The sequence below is a fragment of the Atta colombica genome, unplaced genomic scaffold (assembly GCF_001594045.1).
Source record: "Atta colombica isolate Treedump-2 unplaced genomic scaffold, Acol1.0 scaffold107, whole genome shotgun sequence".
Taxonomy (NCBI): domain Eukaryota; kingdom Metazoa; phylum Arthropoda; class Insecta; order Hymenoptera; family Formicidae; genus Atta; species Atta colombica.
Window position 1 is genome coordinate 888,512 of NW_017259192.1, and position 26,444 is coordinate 914,955.

Sequence of the window (26,444 nt, forward strand, 5' to 3'; positions counted from 1 at the left end):
TAAAAAAACCATTTTCGAATAAGCTTTAGATAGATTAGATCCTATTCGAAAGTGGTCTTTTTATTCACTATAAAAAAATTTTTTTAATAATTTTTTGAAACAATGAAATATAAAACTTGATATCACAAGGAAATATGAAATTTGTTTGAATATGGCTTCCAGTATTCGTTTTTAAGAAATCATTAAACAAAGTAAGTAACACCCCCAGCAAAATGCATATCTTTACAGACATTCTAAAAGACGACTTAAAAGAGACGTCTGTAAGACTTTTTTAAAAAACATCTTTAGAATGATTTTTAATCAAGTTTTAAAGATAACCTTTTTTATGTCGTTCAGACATCCGTTTAAATCATCTTTCAGATCATTTTAAGATATATTTGAAAACAAAAGGAATATGATTTTTGTATGAATATTATATACTACGTATGTAATCCTTAGAAAGCCTCGGTAGTCTAAAGGCTTAGGACGCTCGAAAGGAATGCAAGAAATCCGGGTTCGACTCCTGACCGAGGTAATATTTTTCGCAATAAGAATTAATTATTTACAGATTTTAATATTCAACATTATTAAGATCATTTCGAAGATGCGAATAAGCATTAAAATTTATTAAATTGCTAGTCAATTTAACTTGTAATATTACTGCAGTAGTTTAGTAGAGTTAGTGTTTCAAGACCGAAAAATTCATTTCGGCGCATGTTTCTAAGAACTACATAATAGTATATAAATTCACACAAGAATCATACAAATATTTAAGATCCAGCTAGATCATTTAAGGCTTTGATTTCTATAGTAAAAATTTTAAACAATTATTTTTTTAATTACCGTATGTTCACCTCTAATCGTTCAAAGTGATCTCATTTTCCATACATATCATAAAATCATTTTATACAAAATGTGATTAAAAACAATGTATCCCAGCATATAAACCTTAAGTAATATCCCATACAGCACACTTTATTCCAAAGAGCTTCGTAGAATCTCTCAAGGCATTGGGACATTCTCAGAATGTCCTTCAGAACATCTCTTGAACATCTATACTATATGGAATAACATCAATTTGTTATCAATTCAATAATAAGCCAACAGAAACATAACATCAATGTTCAGCAAACAGGTTAACATTATTAATTGTCTTTAACATCATTTTGATATCAAGATAATAAATAACGTCAGCTCGGTCGCTGGATGTTAATTATAATTTCGCACTTAACAATAAATGTAACAATTTTGTGTTATATTTTAACAATTATATTTTGAATTACTTGAGTGTGAAATTATAAAATTGATGTCATGTGTTAATGAGACTTAAAAAAATGTTTATTGAAACTACTTAAAAAAAATTCTTTATACCCCGATACATCTTAGATTCTGTTCCAATATACACTACTAGTACTGAAAATTTATACATAATAGATGACATTATATATACTATAGATTTTCAATACTATATCGGAACACGATCATAATTATTTTCAAATGTACTCTCGCCCTTCAAGTCAACAAAGTGCGTCGCTTAACAGTTTTTAATTTATTTATATATCCAATAGTTTGCGTATATTACAAATAAAGCACAGACTATTACACGGTAATCACATATTTAGGGAAGAGCTCGTATATTACGCCGTTTACAATTATTCGCTATCGTTTGATTAATATTCAGCGTGTCTTTCTTCCAATCGCCAGAGGGAAATCAGAAACGGATATTTCCGAAGAGGGGAAACACATATTGAAGAGATTGGAGATCCCTGTCATCTCCATTTCGTTTTCAAATTGATTCTACAATCCTCTTCCTCTTGATCGTTTTTGCCTGTTAGCTTCCACTTAAGTGCTTGAAATTCCGGCTTTTATGGGTCAACAATAAATGTCCTATGAGGGAATTAACGCCTTCATAGTGCTCATGAGCTTTTCTCCTTCCCACAATTTGTTCGAAGATGAGCTTGGATGAGCCGTCAAAGCCGCGTTATGTACAATATCAGCAGAATCGCGAACTTATCTGAACATGTTTCGCGATGTTACATCGTTAAAAAAATCAAATGCTATTCAGAGAACACGTTTGCGAGTTATCTCGCGTTTCGCTTTTACGCTCTTACATGTCATATGTGTATACTCGATATAAGCCTTAATTGCTCGCTCACAATTACCGACGCCCTAAAACTTTAATACAGTGAGTCGGTTGGATATATATATATTTTTTTTTTATTTTACTCCTTATATGTATAAATACACATTTTTGTTTGCGAATGTAGATGCTTCCTCAAATCGACGCATTCGCTGTTTGCATTAGAATATCATTTTATATTTTCGTATATAAAAAGACAATGAAACTGTCAGAGCCAGACCGATTCTGATGGACATGGAACTCAAGGGACAGAGAGAGAGAGAGAGAGAGAGAGAGAGAGAGAGAGAGAGAGAGAGAGAGAGAGAGAGGAAAAAATTAGGTCCTTAAAATCGTCGTTGTTGCGTGAAGATGTATAATGATGTTATAAATTAAGCTGGCCCTTTATTGGATGAATCCAGCTGGAAATGGTGGTGAATCAAATAAAAGACAGAGACTTCTTTATTTACATAGGAATGTATCACGAATACGAGTTATAAGATCCCATCGTACGTCGGTGTGTCCTAGAATATAAGTTTCCTATTATTACACACATATATGCATATGTATATATACATGTATATAAATACGTATATATAGGCTGATTTGTCTATTGTTCTTCGAGAAAATTCCAATGTCTCCCTTGCTTGAGCATAGAATGAAAGGAAATCCTTCAGAAATCGTACGCATCATATTATAATTATTGCTTGCTGAAGTAAAAGTGAAAGGTAAATCTTAAATATAAAGATGTAAATTATATATAAATAATAGTGTTGAGATGGCATGATTTTTCGCGGTAATAGCTTGGATACATCAAGATATCACGATGTAAAGACCGCTCAACAATGTATATCACGTATATATGTGTATATACATATACACACAACATATGCATCTCTTTATTAAATAATATTATAATGTCAATATATTTCTTATTATAGCATCATATTCCTCTTATAACAGTAATTTTGCAATTTCTTTTACTACATCTTAGAGATTTTTTTCTGCATGTAATATTCTTCCTCGAGATAAATGAATAATTAAAGAAATATATAATTTGTAACTAATAATTGTGAAAAGTAATAACGTACACAATACAGTAGCGATATATAACTTATATATATGTACATGTAATCTTGTCTAAAAGTATAAGTATTGCTGTACCTATACGATTCCATCAAACCTACCGATCTACGTTTTATATTTTTCTTTGATTATTTTGGAGCCGATTCTCTAGAAAAAAATCAAATGATTCATCGATAAAAGATAGAAATCTAAAACACCCTGTAAATTATAATATCATAAATAATAATTTCGAAAAGGAAAGGTATATTATATTTATACATATGTACTAAAAGACGCTTCTTTATATAAGGGACGTAGTGACTATAATTAATTGAAAAATATAGAGCTATAATTATTAATAGGATAATGTATTGAATATAATGATAATTATTTACTAGGAGCTTCACAAAATCTTGATTAGCACTGCCATCCTAATAAGCCATCAACTAAGCGTATAATTAAATGCTATACCGCTGTTTCTTTTGCATAACTTTGAAAACCTCGGTGATTTACAGTCATTTTGTCAATTTTTCAGATGGATTTACCGACTAATAATTTTCGCCTTAAACATTTCGACGTAAAAATGTACATATACTACGAAATCCAAACGTCAACAATACAATATAAATATAATTAACGTTCCTATTTAAAGAAAGTGCAACAGGCATCATAAATTATACATGCTTGATAAAACTTTAACAGCACTAATAATCTCTCCCTATCGGTTTATTTCTCTCCTTTATCTCTATTAAATATTTATAAATACAACTTTGATATACCATTTTCTAAATTCATGAAACTTTAAATAAACTATTCTTTATACGCAACGAGTTGCGCAAGTATGAATATATCTGTATATATACCTATGCACGCAGGCATCTATATACATATAAACATACTTTTTTCGTATGTATAAATATATGTATGTATGTGTGTTAGTAGTTAGTAATTGTGTGTTGATGTTGCTTGCGAACAATACTAAATATGCCAAACAATATCAATATTCATAACAACTCCTTCTAATTCAGATGCATGATATTCTATTATTTATTACATAATAGTACAACTAAATATAATATTATCTGTATCGTTAAAAATAAATTAATAACCCGATATTGTGTTCTAGTTTTTGTCAATTTGGAAACAAACCAATCATATAATAACTACATACACGAAGGTATTATAAATTTTCTATAAACCCAATGATAAAACATATTTGTATATCACGTTGTGTCATTATGTGTACTATGTACCTAAATTTTGACATATTTTCCTAATAATGTATTTTCATAAATATTTTACTACTGCTTCCTTTTTTTACAGATAATATATCATTTTTACTAGTGCCATAAATACGAATGTACTCTGCTCAAATAAAAGAGAAGAATTCTCATTCTCTATATATAATTAAAGAGAACAAAAACAGAACACTATACAATTAATAACAATTAATCCTATAAAATGCAATGTATAAATAAGTCAATTATCAGAAATGCGACAGCTTTCAAAAGAATAACATGGTAAGTATTATAAACAACTGAAATAGTGAATATTGCTACATGTATCGACAGAATTGCAAGTTTTATAGTACTCCTTTAGAAAAAGAATTTATATTATACAAAACAAACATACAATTTGTATTGATTGATACATGCTTCTTAAATATTTATATCAAACTATATTAGAAAATAAAAAGATGAAAAGAGAGTTAATTATAAGAATTCAATATTGCCTGTGTCTTTATAAATAATAGCATATACATTTCAACAAAGAACATACTCAACAATTATATCGGCGGCCAGCGCTTATCACTTGAATCTCTCTCTGAGATCTGTTTCTGAAATAGAGCCATAGGAATCCGAATGCCTCGCGTTTCCTGTCATTTTCTTTTCTTTTCTTTTCAAATATTAATTTTGATCACTCTTTAATGTCTGAAGATTCTCATCTTCTTTTGGTATGTAGTTTGAATTGACAATATCTCAACGCAAATGGGCAGACGAATCAGTACATTTGTATCTAGCATGTGTCTGTGAAAATGTATATAAATTATTGTTTCTTTTAATATTCATAGTAAGAGATTTTCTTACATCTTGTTTAAAAAAGAAATGTTTCCATATATGTGTACATCTTCTTTCCTGTCTTTTTTTTCTATAAAAAATGTATTATATAATTTTTAATCTAAAAAGTTTATTTTTTGTATTAAATTTCTTCAGATATTGTAAAATTTCTGTCAACACAAACGTGATTGACACATGTATAAAGGAACGATTATACCGAATTTACATTTCTCAGAAACATGCTATGGATGTCAATTTGTAAGCGATAAACTACTTACAAATTGATATTAATGTGCTGATTGGACTGGCCAGTTGCGTTGATTACGGTTCATTTTCTTAAACTGTCTTTGCTACTTGCACGGCTGGTTGAGGCTGTGCTAGATTCCCCTGGTCCACCAGTACCACCTGCATCTCCATTGATGCTGGAACCGGCGAGTGAAGCAGTGGGCGTTACTGGTGCTGAACGTCTCCTTACTTTCGTTAAAGCTTTATCCAATCTTTGTATGAATGCATCCACATCAGATCTCTTCATGCCTAATGCTGCCGCAGCAGTCAGATATGGAACTCTGTAATTGCTGTTATGTGCACCCCAGCCTGTGTAGTAATTGAAATAAATATTATGAAACGGAAATATCTTCGATAAAAATAAAAATCTATCATAAATTAAAAATATATGCTTAAAATATAGATACGATATTTTTAACCCAAAAATAGTCATCTTGGGTATTTTTACAACCAAGTGGCGAAAAAATATGAAAAATATATTGTAAAATATTGTTTTGTATGGATATTGTTTAATATATTTTTTCTCTTTTAATAACTATTCTTTAAAAACCTTTAAATATGCAATTCCATCGAAAATATCCCACAATAAAAAAAATTATTAATTAAAATCTTTATTAAAAAAATACCGTTATAAGTTACTTAACATGCTACTTCATTTTTTATTTGTTTAGTTTCCACTTACTTTTTTCAGAAAATTATGATTATATCCATATCCATATAATTGTCAAATATTAGTAAATTAGAAAATAATAATATGTTGTTAATAATAATGATTTTAATTGATAGTATAGAGTATAAGAACATCTCAAGTAATCTTGTACATCAAAAATCAGGTGACTATTCTCGGTTAAACATAATTATATGAAGATATTATGTATTTGTATCTCAAAAAATTTAATATGTTCTCAGAATATTATTAAATCATATTTAAAAATATATACCTTCAAATTTATGTGAAACAATATGCTTAGAATCCGTGGTCGTTATAACTCTAGTACCACTAACGTTACGCAGAAATAGCATTGACCCTAGCATAGTAACTTGCTTGTTGTCATGCTGATGGCTCAGACACTGAAGAGTCATAGCCATAGATATTGGATTGCCCTTAGTGTCTAACAGTCTCTCTCCATGTCTTGTTGCTAATTTTCCCAATTCTTCTTTCAGGTAAGAATACATTTCCTTACGTTGAGCAATCAATTGTTTGTACCCTGCCATTCCAAGACTCAACAGCGTAATCATCACATCCATAACGGAGCTCGCGCTTGCACGTCCTGGATACATTTTCGATATGCGATCTAAGAGATTCTTGTCGAAGGAACCTATAATAGCACCACCCACCGGAACCAGAAAGTTCTTGTCCGTACTCTGAACGAAAACATCTACTCGACCCTTTCTCGACGCTTCTTGTATGAGATGCATACACCTTGTACTCTGCAAGCTTTTAGCAATATAGTGCAATACATTTAGTAAAATCGTTTTCAATTGGATTGTACCTCGATATCCTAGGACTAAAACTAACATTCTATGATTTTCGAATAAAAATTCTACGTTTGAGCCGAGAGAGAAAGTTGATTGTTCTAGCGCCAAGGTATCGATTTATACATAAAAAAATAGTACATCCTTCACTTACCCGTATGCATTATTCACCAGATGTGGTATGTTATACTGGCTGCAGAGGGCCGCGATCGTGTCCACGGAATCGCATGCTCTGGGCGCGAAGCAGCTGGTTGTCGTAAGTACACAGGCAACACTCTCGCCTAAGGCTGCCATTTGAGCCTCCAGTCTCTGCATGTCGGTTTTTAATTCATCCCCTATTATTTGCATCTCGATAACAATAGGTTCTAATCCAGCCGTAATTATAGACTTGAAGCTAGACTTTTGGTCAATTCTAGGCCATAAAACGTATTTCGCGCGTGGTCTGTCTTGCTTAAGCGTTAACATACATAGAACTAGGCTCATTCCCGTGGCCATTGGTGATAGAAAGCAGCCTGCTATGCTCTTCACTCCTGTGAGCGAAAATATCCTTATTAAATGACTTTTTATACTAATAAAATGAAAAGAATCAGACAAAAAAATAAAGAAATAAAAAACAGGATACTGATGAACTTTTCTGTGATCAGTCTAATATCAAGATTCATAATCTTTTTTTCTATCATTTTAAACGCATAATAATTTCTTTTGCAATTATTATATATAACTTTCCGGAGTCGATAGTAAGTGTATTGGATCCATTCAATTATAAGGTCTGTTCTTTTCCATGTTGGAAAGAAAAAGAAAAAAGATAAACCATGTAAGAAGTTCAGCTAAAAAAAAGCAAGCCTATATATTATTTATATTACATCTGCAAATTTGAATTATTGTAATTGAAATAAACTTAGTTCATTTCTTTTTATACAAATTATGTCACTTTAATTCTATGGCATTAAAGCTTTTTAGTCAACTAAAGTTTTAGTCAATTAAACGGATTTCACAGACCTAGCATCAATAACTATGTTTTTTATTAAATTGTATATATTTTGACTTCGGAGAGTTAAATTCATATGCCTCATATTTTCTATGTTAAATATATATATCTGCGTAATTCCTTACCCATATATCGTATAACTTCAAGCACTAAGGAGTTAGTTAATTTATACATTAAACTGCTACCAGCAGCTTTCGGTTGTACTTCTTCTAAATCGCCGGATCTTCCTATACCGTGTCCCATACGAAAGTGTCGTCTCGCGACGATATTCGATACGATCCTCGCTTCGCGTTCGCCGACGCTACAATTCGAGGGAAAGTTATTGCTGTCCATTTGCGATAGATCTGACAGAAATGCTTCTATCGTTGCGTCATCCCAACCCTCTTCTGGCCATTTTCGCTGTTTTTCACATTACAAGAAGATACATATTACTTAGAATTTATTTTATACAAGCCAAACACCAATTAGAAGTAATATCAATATTATAATTTCCTACTCGAAAAATCCAGATAGTAAGATGTTGGCAGTATGTCAACAATCGCTAGTCAGTTTGATTATGATTAGAGAAGATTCTTATCCACTGTCCTCTTTAAACTATCATTACTTACAATATTTATACTACAATATTTATACTACAATATTTATAGTACAATAACAAAAATGTACAATAACAAAAAAGAGAAAACAGCATAACTTGCCATTATGTTGTATGCAGGATTTTTAATACATTTCTGTCTTAGAAAAATAGCAAATTGTACTTGGCTATTGTTGGAATTCTATTCATAAGACATTCATAGGATACTTTCTAGCGAGAGATACAGTGTAATAATAATAAATTATTATATCTTTATTGTTTGTCAATGTTAAACAATCAATGAAACGAAATGTTTCATTGTATATGTTATATTGTGTCATCTATGTTTTCTGCCGGAAAGCTCTTACAATATACAAAACACAGTGCTTTACAGCCAGAGACACAGTGTGGCATAGTAATTGATATCTTTGTTTGAAAGTAAGATAATGATTCACTGTGTTACACTGTATCATCTGTGTCTTGCTGGAAGCATCCACAGTATAGCGCAATGATTATTTCATTTTATTTAACATTGTGATAATTTTGTTTAACATTGTATATCTTTGTTTAACATTGGAAAACAACCAGTAATGATCACTGCTATAATTGTACATTCAGCAGAGAAAACTAAACAATTAATCATTCTTTAATTATTATTTCTTGTTTTTAGTTTTTTGCTGAATCTAAGTGTAGAATTCAATCATATTAAAGAATGACTAAGTATTAACTGACTAGTTTTCTCTAATGAACGCAGCCTAGATTATCTGTGTCTCTTGCTGAAAAGCCTGTAGTCTGCAATACTGATCCTTGACTAGTTTGGCTATCTGGAATGTAATTATTATGTACAACATGTGTTATATTATCTTTGTATTGTTGAGTAGAAAATTATATTAAATATTGATATAATGCTAATTGACATTTACTGAGAAGCTCGCTTTCTCACGACTTACATGTTCGATAAAATGCCGTATAAGGTTCTCGCGAGACTTCTTGGCGTTCAGGCCCTGCTGCACATAGGTCGAAGGTATGAGCCTCTCCGCCAAACTAAACGCTTGATTATTCATTTTCTCAACTTGTGTGATGAGTTCCCTTGATTACTTAATCCACGTACGTCAAGCTCTTTAATGCACCATCGTTTTGATAATCAGCAGAAGATGATTACCATGGATATCATGTCGCTCTTCTCATTCAGCTACAGAATGTGTAAATAATTAAAAAAAAAATCGATCTCATAAGCTCTCACACTGATATGATCGATTTTATTTTCAGTAATCGAATTTCCAGATATTTTCTAACAATCTTAGACAAAGTAAATTGCACTTTCGACTGGTTCAGCAAAAATTAGGAAATCATAACATACAGCTGAAAGAAAAAATCCTCGACGGAAAAATGTGTGTGTGATCGAAACGCAAGATTCTCCTTCTCTCAATTGTATACTTACGGAACTTGAGAATCTGTGCAGAATTTGGTGTGTGAGGAAAAATGGGATGGTACGTGCGAATGTGTGTGTGTGTGTGTGTGTGTGTGTGTGTGTATGTGTATGTGTGTGTGTGTATGTACGAAATGAAAACACAAAACTGCTTGCGTGGGTGAGAACCAAATTTATTAACTATAAAAACTCAAAGGTACAGATTGTATCCGCGAAATAACAATGCGTGAGAACAGAAGTATACAGAACAGAATGAAACTAAACATCGTCAGGTAGAGCAAGATGAACACGTATGTTCGCATGTGATGTGGGAGGCGCGGCGCAACAAATGAGAGAAATGGATTCGCAACGACGGGGGTGGCACCGTCCTCAACGGGACCGTTCAACGTCGCGGCCGCGGTGTCGATTCCGTGAGGCGAAATCCGACGGGACGACGACAACGATGACGGAACCGAATCGTCGCGGTCGATGGTCGATACATCACTCGGCAGGGAAAATAGAGAAAACGAACGTTGCGCTTCTGGTGGCATAAAGGTTATGTGGACGCGCTACTCCGAGACAGTCCGAGAACTCCGTCAGAGTCCACCGTCGTCCCGCAAAATTTCATACCCGTTCAAGGCGTTCAGTGGGCGAGGCGAAGCGGGACGACGCAACGCGACGCGATATCCAGGAACTCCACTTGTCGAGCTGGGAGAGGGAAAAATGCTCGAGGAAGCCGCGCGAATATCACCGCGGATACATGGCTCGGGGACGCGCACAACCCGGAGCGGTCACCACGAAAGTCGAAAGTGGGTTGGGCGAGGCGTCGCGTTAAACTTCCTCACCAGCGCGATCCGCGCACCGCCGCGCGACGCATCGCTCTCGCGAGAGGCAGCGAGAGGAGCGTACCGTGAAGGTGAGAGGTGAGAGCGGAATCAGCGGAAGCGCAGAGCGAAAGGAGACTGCGTGTCAAGCGTGTCCCTACTGTCCCTCTGTCCTGTCCTTATCCCTATCGCGGGGTGATTCCTTCTCCCCTTTCCTCTCGCCCTTTCCCACCTTCCCCAGTCCCCTTTCGCGTCGTCAGAAGCGATCTCACTGCGACGCGATCGCGATGACGGTGGATCCCCTCCGGTAAGCGTAAGAGCCTAAAGAGACCCACATCAAGACGGGGAATTGACGGAGGTCCGAGATGCGCCGCGGAAACGTGACGGACGTAACGTAATCGCGACGATGACGGAAGTCGTCGGAGGAGAGGAGGAGGAGGGCTGCACGAAGAGAGTGCAGCGCGAGGTCGCCGCCTAAATCGGATTAGTTTTACGCAATACGCGATGACCGATCGCGAGCGATGTAATCATTTCACGTTCACGGCGACGGCGACGGGCTGTCATCCGCGACACCCGCTCCGCGGTGTTCGTCGCCGACGACGACGTCAACGAGTTGACCACAGTCACGATGATAAACGGCGCGTACGCGTGGTGGAGGCTCGCGAGGATCGCTAGACACGGACTTTTACCTCCTTTCTCTTTTCCTCCTACTACTGCTACTCCTACTACCGCCGCCGCCGCCGCTACACCGTGGATCTCGGCGCTCAGCCGACGACGACGAAGCGACGACGGGTTACGCACGGCGCCACGAACGGGCTTGGCCTCCGTCGCCGACGGCAACGGCGATGGCGACGGCGACGGCGGCGATGTTTCCATGGGTCGCACCGCGCCAAGCATTATTCGCGCCTCGACCATCCGACAGGTGCATCATTTATTGTTTAATTATACTGTGTCGCTACTACCCTCCACCTTCGTAAAATGATCCTTGATCCGCATAGCGGATGATCTTCTCCGATGATTCCTGTGCATGTCGCCAAATCTGAAGAAGAATTGCTGAAGAGAAGAGAAGAGAAACAATTCGACGCATCTTTCTTTCGTTAATTCTTTACATCTTTAATACGTGAAACCCCGTTTGACGTTAAAATTATTTTTGGAAAGAATGCCACTTTGTATATTCTAGAAGAGAACAGGGAGAAGGGGAGTATCTTTTCTTCGTAGCGCGATGCGATTTGTGCAATTTATGTTTGACAACGTCCAATTGCACATAGGAGTGACTTCAATAAACTTCGATTAACTTAATTGATGATTATGATGGTTTATTTGCTACAATAACTCAAAAATTGTCATTTTAAACTTTTTTCAGACAAAGGATAGAGATATAAGGATAGAGATAAAGAAAATAAGAAAGAACATACTTTAAAATAATATATTTTTATTCCTCTATAATCAATTATTATATTAAAATTGCATTTCAAAATTAGTATTACAATATTTTAATGATTCAAAACATTTAAACTCATTTTCTGGAAAACTTTGTTTTTCGAATTGTATTGTTATTATAGAAAATAAGCAGTATCTGTATTATTTCGTTATCAAGGAATTTTTTGTTGCATTTTACATATAAAAAAAGATTACAAATAATAAATTATAATATAAAATTGTATATTAATCTTGGTTTTAAATAACTTTCAAATTAATAATTGCCGATTAAGTTAATTGGAGTCTAAGTAACTCTAATCCCCATTTCTACCAATATAGATTAACTTTAATCTAGATTTAATTTGTCTTTATTTTTTTTCTTTTAATTCTAAGAATTAGATAAAGATAAAGAGTACACCGAGATAAAGTTAATCTACATTGATTGATAGAAATAAAAGAATCCATTACAAAGATATGACGCGAGCGCTTTCCTAGAATCAATCCCGGTGTTTATCCTTTTTAATTATTATATTTATTATTAATGATTTATTATATTAATTATTACATTTACGTATTAATGAATAATTTATTACATTAATTATGACATTATATTATTAATGATTTATATTCATCAACTTTCTTCCCAACTTCGAGAAGTTACTGTTAGACAAATAAGAATAAAAAATAAATAAATAAAATAAATAAAAACGTAAACTGGATCGAGTAAAGAGCCTCTAAAGACAATACGAATTACATTACAAAATGCAAATTACACAACATACACATATATTACTTCTTAAAATACGTCCGGAAGAAATACAGGCTACGTCTATTGAAACATTACTGCGCAAAACTTTTATCGAGAAACTTTCATCGAGAATTATCGTTGTTCTAGAAACATAAGAATTCTCTTTGTTTTCCTTTTCGATTCTAAAGATGCATTTTTGCATGCTCTCATGATTGTCTCTTCTTCTTTCTATATTAAGGTTTAAACTTCTATCATTTACTCCAATTCTATCATCTGCCAATTTGCATTTTGCATTTTCGCGCGTTCGACAATGCTGCCATAACAAGAAATGTTTCGTGTCACTGCTGGTCATATCGCAAATAATGCATTTTCCGCAAATAAATATCTTTAATCGTTTTAGCAGAATGTTTATTTTACAACTGTTGAAATTGTCGTTTTCTTCGTGCTGATTAGATTATACTTTTAGGAAATAATCCTACCTCAGCAAAAATTTCCAACATATGAAAAATAAACATTTTGCTAACACGGCTTTTATTTATTACGTACTTCGCGATCGATTTCTAATTGATTCGATCGTAAAAATGCCCTTCTTTTTTTATTTTTGTCATACCGATTGGGCGCCGTGCATCGAGTTCGACCTAGGGATTTTTCGCCGCAATTGATTGGTATACCTGCTGGCCGAGGTCGCCAGTTCAGTGAATTGACCTCAGTATTCTGTGAAGCTGCATCGTGATAGGGTGCGGCGGTTGATCATCGGTTCTGCTTATTGAACTTCAGATGACAGCTCGTAGCGTCGCGAGCGATTTTGTGAGCGGAAATCGTCAGCTTTCGCATCCGTCATAAAAGTGATAAGAGATACCATCAACAAGGTACTAGAATAAACGTTCATTTTTATGCTAACTTTACGTTGACAGCACGAAGCGTGCGTATGTGTGATCCATAGGGTACAAATGTCCAAGGGACGTCCTATAGACATTCTCGAAGATTTCCTACGTCCTAAGAATGTTCCCAGAATATCCTTCGGATAAAGTGCGCTGTATGGGTATGTATATGTGAGAGAATGAGAGAGAGAGAGAGAGAGAGAGAGAGAGAGAGAGAGAGAGAGAGAGAGAGCATGAATAAACTGTTTATCTTTCTTCCACACGTTTTTTGCGACAATTAATAAACCAATATCTTTGTAGAAATTTAATACTGATTAATTTCATATTGAAAGACAGAAAGAAAAACAGCAGTTATTTAATTTATTATTTATTTTAGGTATTGAAAAAATACTGTTGTTCTATACTTTTAATATTTTAGACTTTTGTCAAATTAATACTTTTAGTATTTCAATAATTAATTATTTATTGAAATACTAAAATTACTGAACAGCAGTACTCTTTATACTCCAATAAGTAATTAATAACTGTCTTTCAGTAATAAATTGGGCAGCAATTAATATTGGCCAATATTCAAACTTCTATGGAGATACACTCACAAAAAAATTCCAAAATTAGGACACAAGACGTTAATATAAGTCATTTAAAAGAGTTATCATTATGAGACATCTAAAAGATGTCTTGTATCTTGTGAATTTTGGATGTATTGTCTGGATATAATATCGGAGCAGTGACATTTCTCTCTTCGAGCAGTCATGATAATCTAACTTGTAATTTTAACGCACGAGCGATAACACTGCCGCTGATATTCGCGCTGATTGCGGGTTGTGATTATGGCGGTTAAGTGGTCGATCGAAATCTGCAGAGATCATTTCAGCGAGATTTAATTTTTCAGCTCTGCTGACACGCGACATCGAATTCTTTTCATTTACCCGTGACCGACTGATCGATGATCGTAAATCGTAAAGAGTTTTTTCGCATGTCCAGATGTCAGAAACAAGATGTCAGAACCGAACCCGTCCGAGACCGATTTTGCAATGTACTTTGTATTGTAAGGAAAAGCAGTTCGTGTCTCAAATACTTAATACGAATTGCTTTCCCTACTCTTACAAAAATTTAATACTGACCAGTTTACACACAGAAAAATATTCTATTGCCAATAAAAATGATTATTTATTTGTCCTTCATTTTTTTTAAGCAATAGTCTTATTTAACATAGAATATTTTATTTATAATAATCTTAAAATATAATAATCTTAAAATATATTTATTACAAATTTCAAATAAACTTATTATTATGTATTTAAAACAAGAATTAATTTTCTTTTGAAGAATATTCTAAAATGTACCGAAAGAGCAACTTTATATAATAAGTAAATCGAATTTATTTTAATTTAATAGAAGTATCTTAATTGAAGTATATATTAAACTTTCCAGGTTAGAATATATTTTGAATAAATTTGATGCTTGAGATAGATTTGCAGATATAAACTTTTGAAGTACTAATATAATTATTATTTGCGTACAGTACAGATTAAAAATATTTTATATTTATCTTGGAAACGGTCTATTTAAATTATTAAAATTTAATTTCCTCATTAAAATTTTGTATTGAATTTTAAATGTTCATTTAACTTAATAATATGATTATATTATTTAAATATTTTGTGTTAAATTGGGGAGGGGGGAATATTCAAAACATTTCTTAGTGTTAAAATGACACAATTTATGTGACCAAATAACATAAAAATAATGTGGTTCAAATGTAAAATAAATGAATAAAATAGATATTAATTTAACGTGTCAAATATTAATTTTACTGAAAAACTTGCCTTTTTTGTATTAATTTTTTTATATAATATTTGTTATTTTCCAACATACACATTTTTATGTTAAATTAATACAAAAAGTCCCGTTTGCGATATGTAAAATGTATTAAATTGAATATATTTTCCAACTGTGTATTTATTTTTTTGTTTATGTAATACTGACTAATTTATTACTGAAAAACAATAATTAATTTCTTATTTAGTCGAACAACGGAGCTTTCAATATTTCAAGTAATTAATTACCTTCAGTTAAATGCGTCGGTCAGTATTAGATTTCTGTAAAGATACATCGTAATGTTTGCAAAATATTCAGTCTCTGCAGCGACGATGTGGCAAAACAAACCGCGCATTTAAAAAACAAATAATATGTAATCATTATGCGGCAAATTCTCTGTTCCTGTTTAATAAAACCTGAGTCTTTGATTTATTATAGCTGAATATTTTTCCGCATCATTTTTTGTCGAAAGAATTTTCTTGATACTAATTAAATTTATTTTGGAGTTAAACAATTTTTTATGTTAAACTTATTTTCTTATTAAGAATTAAATGCTAAGTTTGGGGAAACTGTATTTATTTTTAAATACGGAAACTATGCTATCCCGATAATTCACGAACACTATAAATGTATTTATTTTAAATACAGATACAGATAAATACAGATTTATTTTAAATACAAGAAAATAAGTTTAAAAAATTGTTTAACTTCTACCGCTAAAGTAAATTTAATTAGCATCAATATATTATTAACCACTGCACATGCATAAATATAGCCTTAGCCAAAAATATAAAGCACTCTCACAAATTCACGATTGAATAACAAATTATGTACAATATTAAATTAAACAGAAAGGATTAAATTTATATTTATTATAAATAAAATATAATATAAATTAGATTTATATTTTTTAATCACAATAATCACTTCATATAAATATTCAAACATATTCTATATCTAAAGAAAAATTTAAGAAACAATTATATTGGAAATAATATTTATTTTTATAACAATTTTATTTCGTTAGTATTTTTTGAATTTTATTATTGCCTTTTCCAAAAAAGTACAATAAATTATGAGTGTTTTATATTTACAGCTAACAATAAGACTATACATATGAACACAAGTAGAAAGAGCTCATTGAGTGTTGTAAATTGCATTCACAGCTAATTATGGAGCTTGAAAACTGCAATGCACATGGAGATCAGGAGAATACGGGGCCTAATACACCGCAGTATGACAACGATCCGAGTGGTAACAAAAAGTGGTACCGGCAGGCCAGTCAAAGGTTAGTGAATACATTTTATGTCACCTGCAATATACCTGTCTTTGTGTCGTCCATGCGTCAAGTTCAAAGCTTTTGAAACACATCTAAATACATGTATATTCCTTTAGATATTTAGTATTTAGATAACGAATGTAAATTCTGCGATCTAGATATCCATATATTATTGAAAGCTATGTCTTTCAATAATGTAGTTTAAAATTGTAAAAACATTCATCATGTATAAAGAGTTAAACATAAAATAAAAAGATGAATAAGTACGGTATTAATCACTGAAAAGATTAAATCAAAGATTAAATTTATATTTATAAATAAAATATAAGTTATAAATTAGATTTATATTTTTTTAATCACAACAATCATGCCATGTAAATATTTAAACGTAATACATTCCATATGAAAGCAATGAATATATTTTGAATATATTTCGGTAGAAAAATATCGGAATGTATTTGTCTAAATAAAATGACAACTAAATAAAATCATAGCATATATGTATACTTAAGAATTTTATTTTCTATAATAAAATATTTTTCGCAATAAGTTTATTACAGTTTTTTAAAATTAAATTTGAAAAATTTTGGGATATTATTAATATTTCAGATTGATTGCGTTGAAAGTCCGACAATCGGCCGACACAATTATCATTTCTGAAATTAATTCATTTATATGAATATATATAATAATTCAACATCTTAACATTCAGACCGTAATGGCGCTTCGTATTTAAAATAATGTATTTAAAATACTTTTATCACATAAATGATAAAGTAGATATATGATCCGTATTTACACCTCACTTTTATCGTAATGTAAATATACATAAAGTGAATGTACACATTTAGCATACAGTTTACATTACATATACTATAAAATCTTAAAAATACATGCGCGCATTTATCGATAAAAGTGAGATACGAATATGGATTTATGTGTATTAAAAATCAAGTTTAATCGTTCATTTTAACTTATAGATTATCGCAAATACTTGAATTTTTCCGATATATTTAAACTTATTTGCGGAAAGAACGATTTTTCTGAAGAGTCTAAAGATATAAGATACAGATCTGAAAATAATTTTACTGGACCATCAAAATAATCATATAAGACGTTCTAGCTGATTGCTAGAATGTTAAAACTTTTTGCGACTTACTCATCGTGCTTAAATTTCCTGTATGATTATTTTGATGATTCAATTATTTTCGAATCTGTATCTAACTAAATTATTAGATATTTCAGCAAAAATATTTTTTCCGTATTGATTTTATTGAAAATTAAAGTATTTCAGATATTGAAACAGATTCTTATCGGCTTCTTAAGCAGCCTTAACTTTTATCAATTTTGCGACGATTTTAATCGACGCTCGAGAGAAATTGGCTTTACATGCTGAATCGATATAAACAAACTTGTAGAATATTTTCGGACCAATAATTTATTCGAATAGTTGCAACAGCATCAAAAATACCGATGTAACTGACGCATTTTCGAAAACGAATCTATGTGTACTACTGCACAAAAATAACTCGTTTAAATGATACACTTCGACCACGATGTACTTATTTTGGGAAGCTACACGACATCCTCCTCTCCCATGGCTAATGTCATGCAGCGAAATGTACACAAATACATCCGTAAAAAAAATAATCTTTAAATATCTCAAAAGAGAATATATACGTAAAAAATATTTCCTAAATAAATATTCATTTAGAGGAAAGGCGTGGAAAAAGTTTTTGAATTATCAATTATTAAAAAGTAGAGAAAGGCCTCTCTCCGATACTGACGCACTACTTTGTTTTTAGAAAATATTTCTTAAACATAACTTAAAACTAAAAAATAAAACTTCAGAAACATAAATAATAAATTAGAAAGTTTACTGTCAGATAATTCAGCAGTTTTTATACTACATTTGCAATTTTGTAACAGTGAACTTTTTCGAAAGATAAGCAAAATGATCGTTCTTCGCTTATTTTCTTTTACAGAAATCATATAAAATACCTACAAGTAATGTAGGTGTGAATGTATACAAAATTTTATATAAATTTTTCACTTCTTCAATATAAAATATTTTTGTTAATTTATATGCACTTTATGCTGTTTTGCAAGACACAAACATATAATACAGTTTGTTTTTTTTCTATTGGATTGTCCGGAAAGTTCGTGCCGCAAAAGATTTAACAAATGTATACTAAAATTTAAATCTTCTGCGTTTCAATTTTCCTTCAAAATCGGCACGAACTTTCCAGATAACCCAATATAAAGAATGCCTTCCATTTAATAATACAAATCGACATAAATGTCGTTTTTTGCATTCCATGAATAACAAAGACAGAACGATACTTGTGTCGACTTGTGTAATTAAATGGAAAGCACCCATAAATACACAATTACCTTCAACTTCAATAGGGCTATTTGACACTATAACGCAAAATTATAAAGATTAAGTTAGCTTATGATCTGTCTTACGATTTGCCTGTTTTTTACTATTATTATATATTTATTATATATTATATATTTAAATTTATTATATATTTAAATAAAATATTGTATATATTTAAAATATCATATTATGAAAAAAATGGAAAAAGAAAATATAAATAAAACTGATTTAAGAAATTAAAACTATAATAAAGCTATAATATTATCAATAATATTGTCACTATTATTTACACTTTATACTATGCATTTACAAAAGAAAATCATAAGAATTTTATTTTCGCATTTGTAGAATTTATTTTTAGCTGATTTTGAATAGAGATACAAATATAGAATTATTATAAATATGAATTATGAGTCTTTTTACTTCTTTAATTATCTAATGTAAATATAATATAAATATTTTATGTTTTTATCAGTATTAATAAATTGCGATAGTTAATTTTCAAGAAATAAATAGTCTTTAGAAGACCTATGTCAGTAATTGCGACTTTCTTCTAGTCTAGATAATAAAGGATGCGCGTCATCTGTAATCTTTTTTATACCGAGTCCCTGAAAATAAATTGTTATTAAATTCTCTATTCGATAAATGATTGCCTAATTTAATACAAAAAATAATAAAAGCCATGAAAAAAATTTAATATAGAAAGGAATTTATGCAAAGGGGAATTTTAAAATAATCCAATATGTGAATATAATTAAAAACTGAATACTGATATGTGCTACCACGTCATCTCTGCTGAGGGCAGTATCGAGATACGCCACGTTTCGAAAACATATCCGAACACGTACTGTTTCATACATGGCTAATTTTGCAATATTTATTAGTCTTTGAAGGCCAACGATAGTAAAGCACACGTATGTTGCTGTGTGGCAGACGGCGCTTTCGCGCATTTGTTCAATCTCGCCTTCTGACCCGACTTCACGCCCGTAAGAAAACGATGAAAATCATGGCATATCACGCGAACCGCGATTATTCTTGCTTTCTCGATCGCTGTCGCAATTGACCCTTGGGACCTGATCCGTAGCATTCTTATCGCTTCGCCGTGCTTTCGTCAGACAAATCGTGTTGTTTGTTCACGGTCGAAAGTTGTTGTACCAGTTATATTATTCCATCATTATGACTTTGTCACTCGTGCGGGACGGAAGTTGAGGATTATAATTAAGAATACTTTCGTGATCTTCGCGACGCATTTCGATCGCTCGTGTTGAAGAGGAAATTAACAAATCGCACCGTAATTAATTGGCGCGATGAGTCAGCGAAATGTTGATGTGGTCATTACGCCGGCAAGCAACGCTATTGGTAATTATCTTCTTTGTTTTTTCTTTTTTTCAAAAATGTAGTTGTATTGCAAACACGTCCTCTGAATTTTAGATCGCACAATGATTTATTTAGACGTTAATACATGGAAAGAACAATTTTACTGGAGTATCTAGAAATTTAGCTATAGATGCGGATCTGAAAATAATTTTGATCTATCAAACTAATTACGTAGAATGTTCAACTTATACAGCACACATTCATTAGATGTTCAAAGGACATTTGCGATATATCCAAGCGCAATACACCCAATGAATGTCCAGAGGACTTCCTCGATGTCCTTCAAATGTCCAGAGGTGTATTGTCTGAGAAGCTGAGTTGCTTAAATGTCAAAACTTTTTGCAATATATTTCTTAAGTTTCTATATAGATAATTTTTATGATTCAATAAATTTATTTCTAGATCTACGTATATCTTATAATTAAATTTTTAGATAATTCAGCAAGTTTTTTCCATATATGTTTAATCTGTCATAATAAAAGTCAACGTAATCGTTTACGATGGAAAATTTCTCGCGCGATAAATGATATTTAAGGAGATACGCCATATTGCGGAGGCAAGCTTCTTAATTATCGGCGTAATTATCGGTACATTTTTTTCTATTTTCTAAAAAGTGAATCAATATTATTGTTGAAAAACAGTAAATATTTGCTGATGATTATATCAGTTATAAATGTAGCATTGAAATCATGTAGCACTGATTCATTTTTAGAGAATAAATAACTTCTTTGAAGACGGAAGGATTCAATGCAACGAGATAAGTTCTGTAAAATCCAGTTTAAATACCGAGTAAATATTAGACGGATTTATTTTGCGCGGATTTTTTGTCTTCCTTCAGTTATACATTAAGAAAAAGATATTTAAAAATTTAATTATGGATTATTTCTGAAAAAATGAATGTTTATTTCACTGAAATAAATTCTTAAAATATGACAAAATATGAATTCTTTAAATATGACATAAAAATAACATTTTATTCCTAGCTGATAAATCATCTATTTTATTTTCTTATAATTAGTAAAGAAACATGAGATATATTTTATAGAAATATATATTTCTTCTGATCATAGTTAAATTTTCTTACAACTAATTAATATTGTAGTAACATTTGCTTCTGAATATTTCGACTTTTTTTCTCAATGTATGTCGGAGTTTGTGGTCCTATAATGTAGACTTGCAGCCGTAAATTTAACATTGCATTTCTATCTCGCATTTTGTTCAATTCTATCTCATATTTCATTGCTCTTATTATTAAGAACACCACGTGAAAATGCAAATTGTGAGCTTACTTTAGACCTGTTTGTTTTAATTAAACTTCTTACATCATTCATGTTTTTTTCTTTTTTTTTCTTCCCAACATTGAGAGAAAATGAGGAAAGATGAACCGTACAAGAAGTTTAGTTGAAGAAAACAGACTTTTTATTATCATGGAATCCTGACCCCTTTAATTGCCAACGAAGACGACACGAATTTCACAATGCAGGACCGAGGGTGCGATTCCCGGACGACTCGAATATATTCCCCGAGGAATCGATCCATCGTACCATACTTGGCCTTAAAGTAGGACTGACCAGGAACGATCGTAGCGAACAAGACCTGGACAGCTACAACGAGGGCACACACGGCGCCCGCAGTGATAAGCGCGAACTAGGGCACAGGTAAATCTGGGATTCTGCACATTAAGCCAAAGCAGGATGGTAGGTCAGGACATTGTATTATTAATATGTAATAAGGCAACTTCAAGACAAGGTCGACATGCAAGACAGTTCATCGGCAAACATTTTGCCTTATTCCAATTATAGAATCTGGCTCGGGTCAGTAGTGTAGAGTTTTCAACCTAATTTTAACCCATTTTACTTCGCATTTCGGTCACGTCATTTTCTATTGCCAGAAAAACTGTGACAAGTCGCGACATATGCGATTACTTCCTATAGTGCTATTGAAATCAATGTGGGCGGAAAGAATTTTGTTGAAGTCTTTAAAAATTTGATCAGATGCAAATCTGAAAATAGTTTTGTTGGACTATCAAAATAATAAAAATATATATAGAATACTTAAGTAACGATAATGTTGCTATAATAATGCAAATATTTTTTATGTTCTAACGATTTAAAGGTCTTATATAATTATTTTGATAGCTTAACAAAATTATTTTCAGATTTGCATCTGGCCAAAAATTTTAAAGATTAATAAAATTCTTCTTATTTGTATCTAGTCCAATTTTTAGATACTGTTTTTTCCATGCGAGTGTTATACGTATATACACGAAAACAATGGTTTTGCTGAAATATCTAAAAAATTTTTAATCATATAGATTTGGAAATAATTTTGTTTGGGTCAAAATAATTATGCCATTCAACTATTTGCTAAAATGTCAAAACTTTATGCAGCAAGCACGCATTATTTAATTATTTTACGCATTACTTAATAATTTTTTTATATTTGTAAAAATTATGAAAATTAATTCGGGACAAGAACGATCTGTGTAAACGTAGTAAAGGATCAGAAATCGTCGTATGTAAAATTGAGTAATTTTGATCATCACGTGCCGCGTCGCATGGATTATCAGTGACCTACAGTATTTCTGCGTTTCTTATATTTAAATAATATGATATAGTTAAATAATATGTAATTATTTAAATAATATCTAATAATTTAAATTGTAATTTTATTGAACCATTCCATGATTCGATAAAATTACAATTTAAATTATTAGAAAGAAGAAATCCTAATGTACAATATTGCGTCATATATCATATAATTATATATCCACATATATATGACATCAAAAAATATTTTACACTACGTTCTTTTTTATAGTTAAAGTATTATTTAATACATTCCAGCACAGAATGTGTTAAGCGTTCTGTATAATTATTTTAATGATCCAACAAAAGACAGTACAATTTTTTTGCTTTGACTTTTTAAATTATTGAAGTATATACTGATAGCGATTTCATAACGATGATGTGAATAAGAATTTTATTGTTTATTTCAATGTATCAATTTTTTCTTGAATATAGTGTCATTGTTATAATAACTTGCGGTTTCTATGAAAAATAAGTAAAAAAATGTAAAAATAAAACAATCCTCGAACGGTCTCGAAAAGTGAAAATTGTATCTTCCTTAGATATTTTCAGATCTGTACTAATTAAATGTTTAGATATTTTAGTCAAGCCATTCTTTTCGGAGAAAAAAATTATCGTATATTTTGGGTCACTCGTTTATCTGCATGTACAAGAATAACGATATTTATTGAAAATTTAAGTTTCTTGGAGAGAAACTTTTCTAATAACACACTTTATCCGGGATAAAGGGATGTTCTTAGGATGTTCAAAGGACACATGGACGTCCTCAAGACATCCTCTGGAATTCTGTGTTGTTAGTTGTTGCACAGCGATCCTCAGTTCTTGCCTGGCGGCGCCGGGATTGGAATTCACTGGAATCTTCTTGCGCGAGCGAGAGATTTGCGCGTCGTATCGTAACATCGATTTTCCGTCTGGGAAAATATAGGTTTTCATGTGGTCCGGGAAACCAAGGATATATGCACGCGGCGTCGCATCTCCCGATAATGTGCGCACGCTTGCTGCACAACGATCTGCAGTGAAACGGGGTTAATGCGAAGACCGAGGTACGCCTCTCTTTCTCTCGAGGCATCTCTCGGCGATCGATTGTTACTTTGAATCCGGCATCTCGGGCTTAATGAAATTTGCGGATTTTAATACATGTGTATCCGCGGAAGCCATCCGCTTACAATCACAGAAAGTTGCAATTTAAAAGGAAAAAAATCAACTTAGAATAATTTAAATGAAATTTAATTGATTTGAAATTTAATTATCAAACTATTTCTTTTATTCGCGGATTATATTATATGAAAAGAACAATTTTATTAAAATCGTTTTCATAAAGTATTTAAAAATTTAGCTAGATACATATCTGAAAATAATTTTATTTTAATCATCAAAGTCATTAGGACGCTTTAATTAGATACTAGAAAATTAAACTTTTTGTTAAAACTTTTTGTCATCAATGTTCAAGCGTTTTATATCATTATCAGAATTTAAAATTTAAAAATTAGAGAAATCAGGGAAATTGAAAACGGTTAAGGAAATTAGAGAAAAGTTAGAGAATTTTGCAAAATTTTCTGGAAAATTAAAATTACGTCACATCTACCCAGTTCAGGAATACTACTAACTTTATTACATACAATTAAAAATGCGAACAGTGTCAGCAACATTAATAATAATTTACATTGCTCTGTTAAATTTATTTGTCAACAAAATATTTAACGATTTACAAATCAGGATCAAAATATAAAAAATTTCAAAATATTAATCAGAGAATATCATGAAATTTTATCTTGAAATCAGAAAACTGTTATGGAGTTTTACTTTTTAAGATGAGGAATTTGTGACAACCTTGGTTATTTTCATGGTTTCACGTTTATTATTAGATGATAAACTTAATTCCTGCCAGTTTTTGTCTCCAAAATTGATTTGTTTCGAAGGGTGAGATGAATACCTAAAATCAGGATAGAAATTAGTTAAAACATTAAAAGTTAAAAAAAAAGTTAAAAGTTAATAACTTTTAACTTAGTTAATTTTAAATTTTAACTTAACTAGTTACTTTTAAACGTTAACTTTTAACTTTTTTTTTAAGTTAAACAATTTTTATCTCTTTTAAATATCTTAGAAAAATAATAAGATATAATAAGACTAAGGTCGTATATTCGTAATCTGTTCATATTTTAAGATCTTAATTTCTTAAGATGCTAATACAGCCTTCTAATTGGTTTATACGATTATGCCTTATGTCATAAGTCTTAGTCCGGATCTATAATAGATGTTTTAAGTCTTAAATCATAAGAAATTGACCAATTACAATCAAATATTCTTCTCACATTCGATTGTAATTGGTCAATTTCTTATGGCTTAAGACTTATTAAAAAGTAATCATTGATCTTGTATCTTCTCTATGTGCTGGCTGTTTTTTTAAAGTTATATAATTTATATACTCGTAGTTATATTATGTGTTATATACTTATATAACATATGAATAAAAAAATTAAAAATTTAATTTACTTAATAATCTACATTGTAATTATTTAATCTCATTTTAAGAAAAATTAGAACATTTTGATCTAAAAAATAATTTTTTTCAAAATTAACTTTTTTTTAACTGAAGTTAATTCAATATATTGACTTAACTTACGCTAAGTTAATTTTTTATTCCTTCAACTTTTAATTTAACTTTATTAATTTTGTAAAGCCATTAATTTTAATTTCATTCAGTTAAAAAAAAACATTAACTTACCCAACCCTGCCGAAAATGAATGAATACAACTCTAAAAGTGTTTGAGTTGGATTCTCATCAATTCTTGCAGCTTGACATATTCAAATTTTTTTCGATTGTTCGGGACGTTCTTCATTCATCTCACGTCAAAATCTCCATTTCGAAAGAATTCAAACCAAACTCTACATGTTTTTTCCAATGGAATTTTATCACCATACACTTCGAATAATAAACGCGTTTTAACTGCAGTTTTCTTGAGGTCGAAGTAGTGAAGAAGCACATGTCGGGAAAACAGCTTATCGCGATTCATTTTCAATCGATTGGAAAATCTCTTTGGTTTCGAGAAATCTAACCTGTGAAAACTGAATCACTTTCAACAATGTCTGAAATACAAAAGACATACGAGTTCATCGTCAAAAATCGCCAGCAGTTAAAACCTCTAACAAGAATTAAATGTAACTAATATATATAT

The 26,444-nt window shown here is 31.5% G+C and overlaps 2 protein-coding genes across 7 annotated transcripts in view; one reads left to right on the top strand and one right to left on the bottom strand.

Annotated features, from left to right (window-relative positions):
• Positions 1 to 5,515: 5,515 nt before the first annotated feature.
• On the bottom strand, positions 5,516 to 11,537 carry LOC108692986 (O-phosphoseryl-tRNA(Sec) selenium transferase). Of its 2 annotated transcripts, none has more exons than XM_018201611.1 (6): positions 11,462 to 11,537; positions 9,491 to 9,732; positions 8,092 to 8,365; positions 7,133 to 7,508; positions 6,444 to 6,940; positions 5,516 to 5,811 (listed from the first exon to the last, which is right to left on the bottom strand). In XM_018201611.1, the coding sequence occupies exons 2-6, from the start codon at positions 9,602 to 9,604 to the stop codon at positions 5,546 to 5,548; spliced, it is 1,527 nt and encodes a 508-aa protein (XP_018057100.1). In that variant the 5' UTR covers positions 9,605 to 9,732; positions 11,462 to 11,537; the 3' UTR covers positions 5,516 to 5,545. The 2 variants fall into 2 exon arrangements, with proteins under 2 accessions (XP_018057100.1, XP_018057105.1); XM_018201616.1 differs by lacking the exon at positions 11,462 to 11,537 and adding an exon at positions 9,982 to 9,997.
• The window catches only part of LOC108692959 (cytosolic purine 5'-nucleotidase), a 25,930-nt gene continuing 10,864 nt past the window's right edge, over positions 11,379 to 26,444 (top strand). The window contains exons 1-3 of one of the 5 annotated variants that reach the window (XM_018201597.1): positions 11,379 to 11,694; positions 16,808 to 16,929; positions 22,141 to 22,338. In XM_018201597.1, coding sequence (XP_018057086.1) covers positions 11,401 to 11,694; positions 16,808 to 16,929; positions 22,141 to 22,338 — 614 coding nt within the window. In that variant the 5' untranslated portion in view covers positions 11,379 to 11,400. Of the gene's footprint in view, positions 11,695 to 13,654; positions 13,809 to 16,807; positions 16,930 to 20,485; positions 20,663 to 22,140; positions 22,339 to 26,444 lie in introns of those variants that run through there. The other 4 variants (XM_018201551.1, XM_018201569.1, XM_018201586.1 and 1 more) reach the window with 4 other exon arrangements.

Bases quoted from the DNA above. Each gene is read 5' to 3' on its own strand.
- LOC108692986 (XM_018201611.1), bottom strand. From the start codon at position 9,604: ATGAATAATCAAGCGTTTAGTTTGGCGGAGAGGCTCATACCTTCGACC. The intron at 8,366-9,490 runs GTAAGTCGTGAG...TGTGAAAAACAG, and splicing joins TACGGCATTTTATCGAACAT to CGAAAATGGCCAGAAGAGGG. The intron at 6,941-7,132 runs GTAAGTGAAGGA...TATTGCTAAAAG, and splicing joins CTGGTGAATAATGCATACGG to CTTGCAGAGTACAAGGTGTA.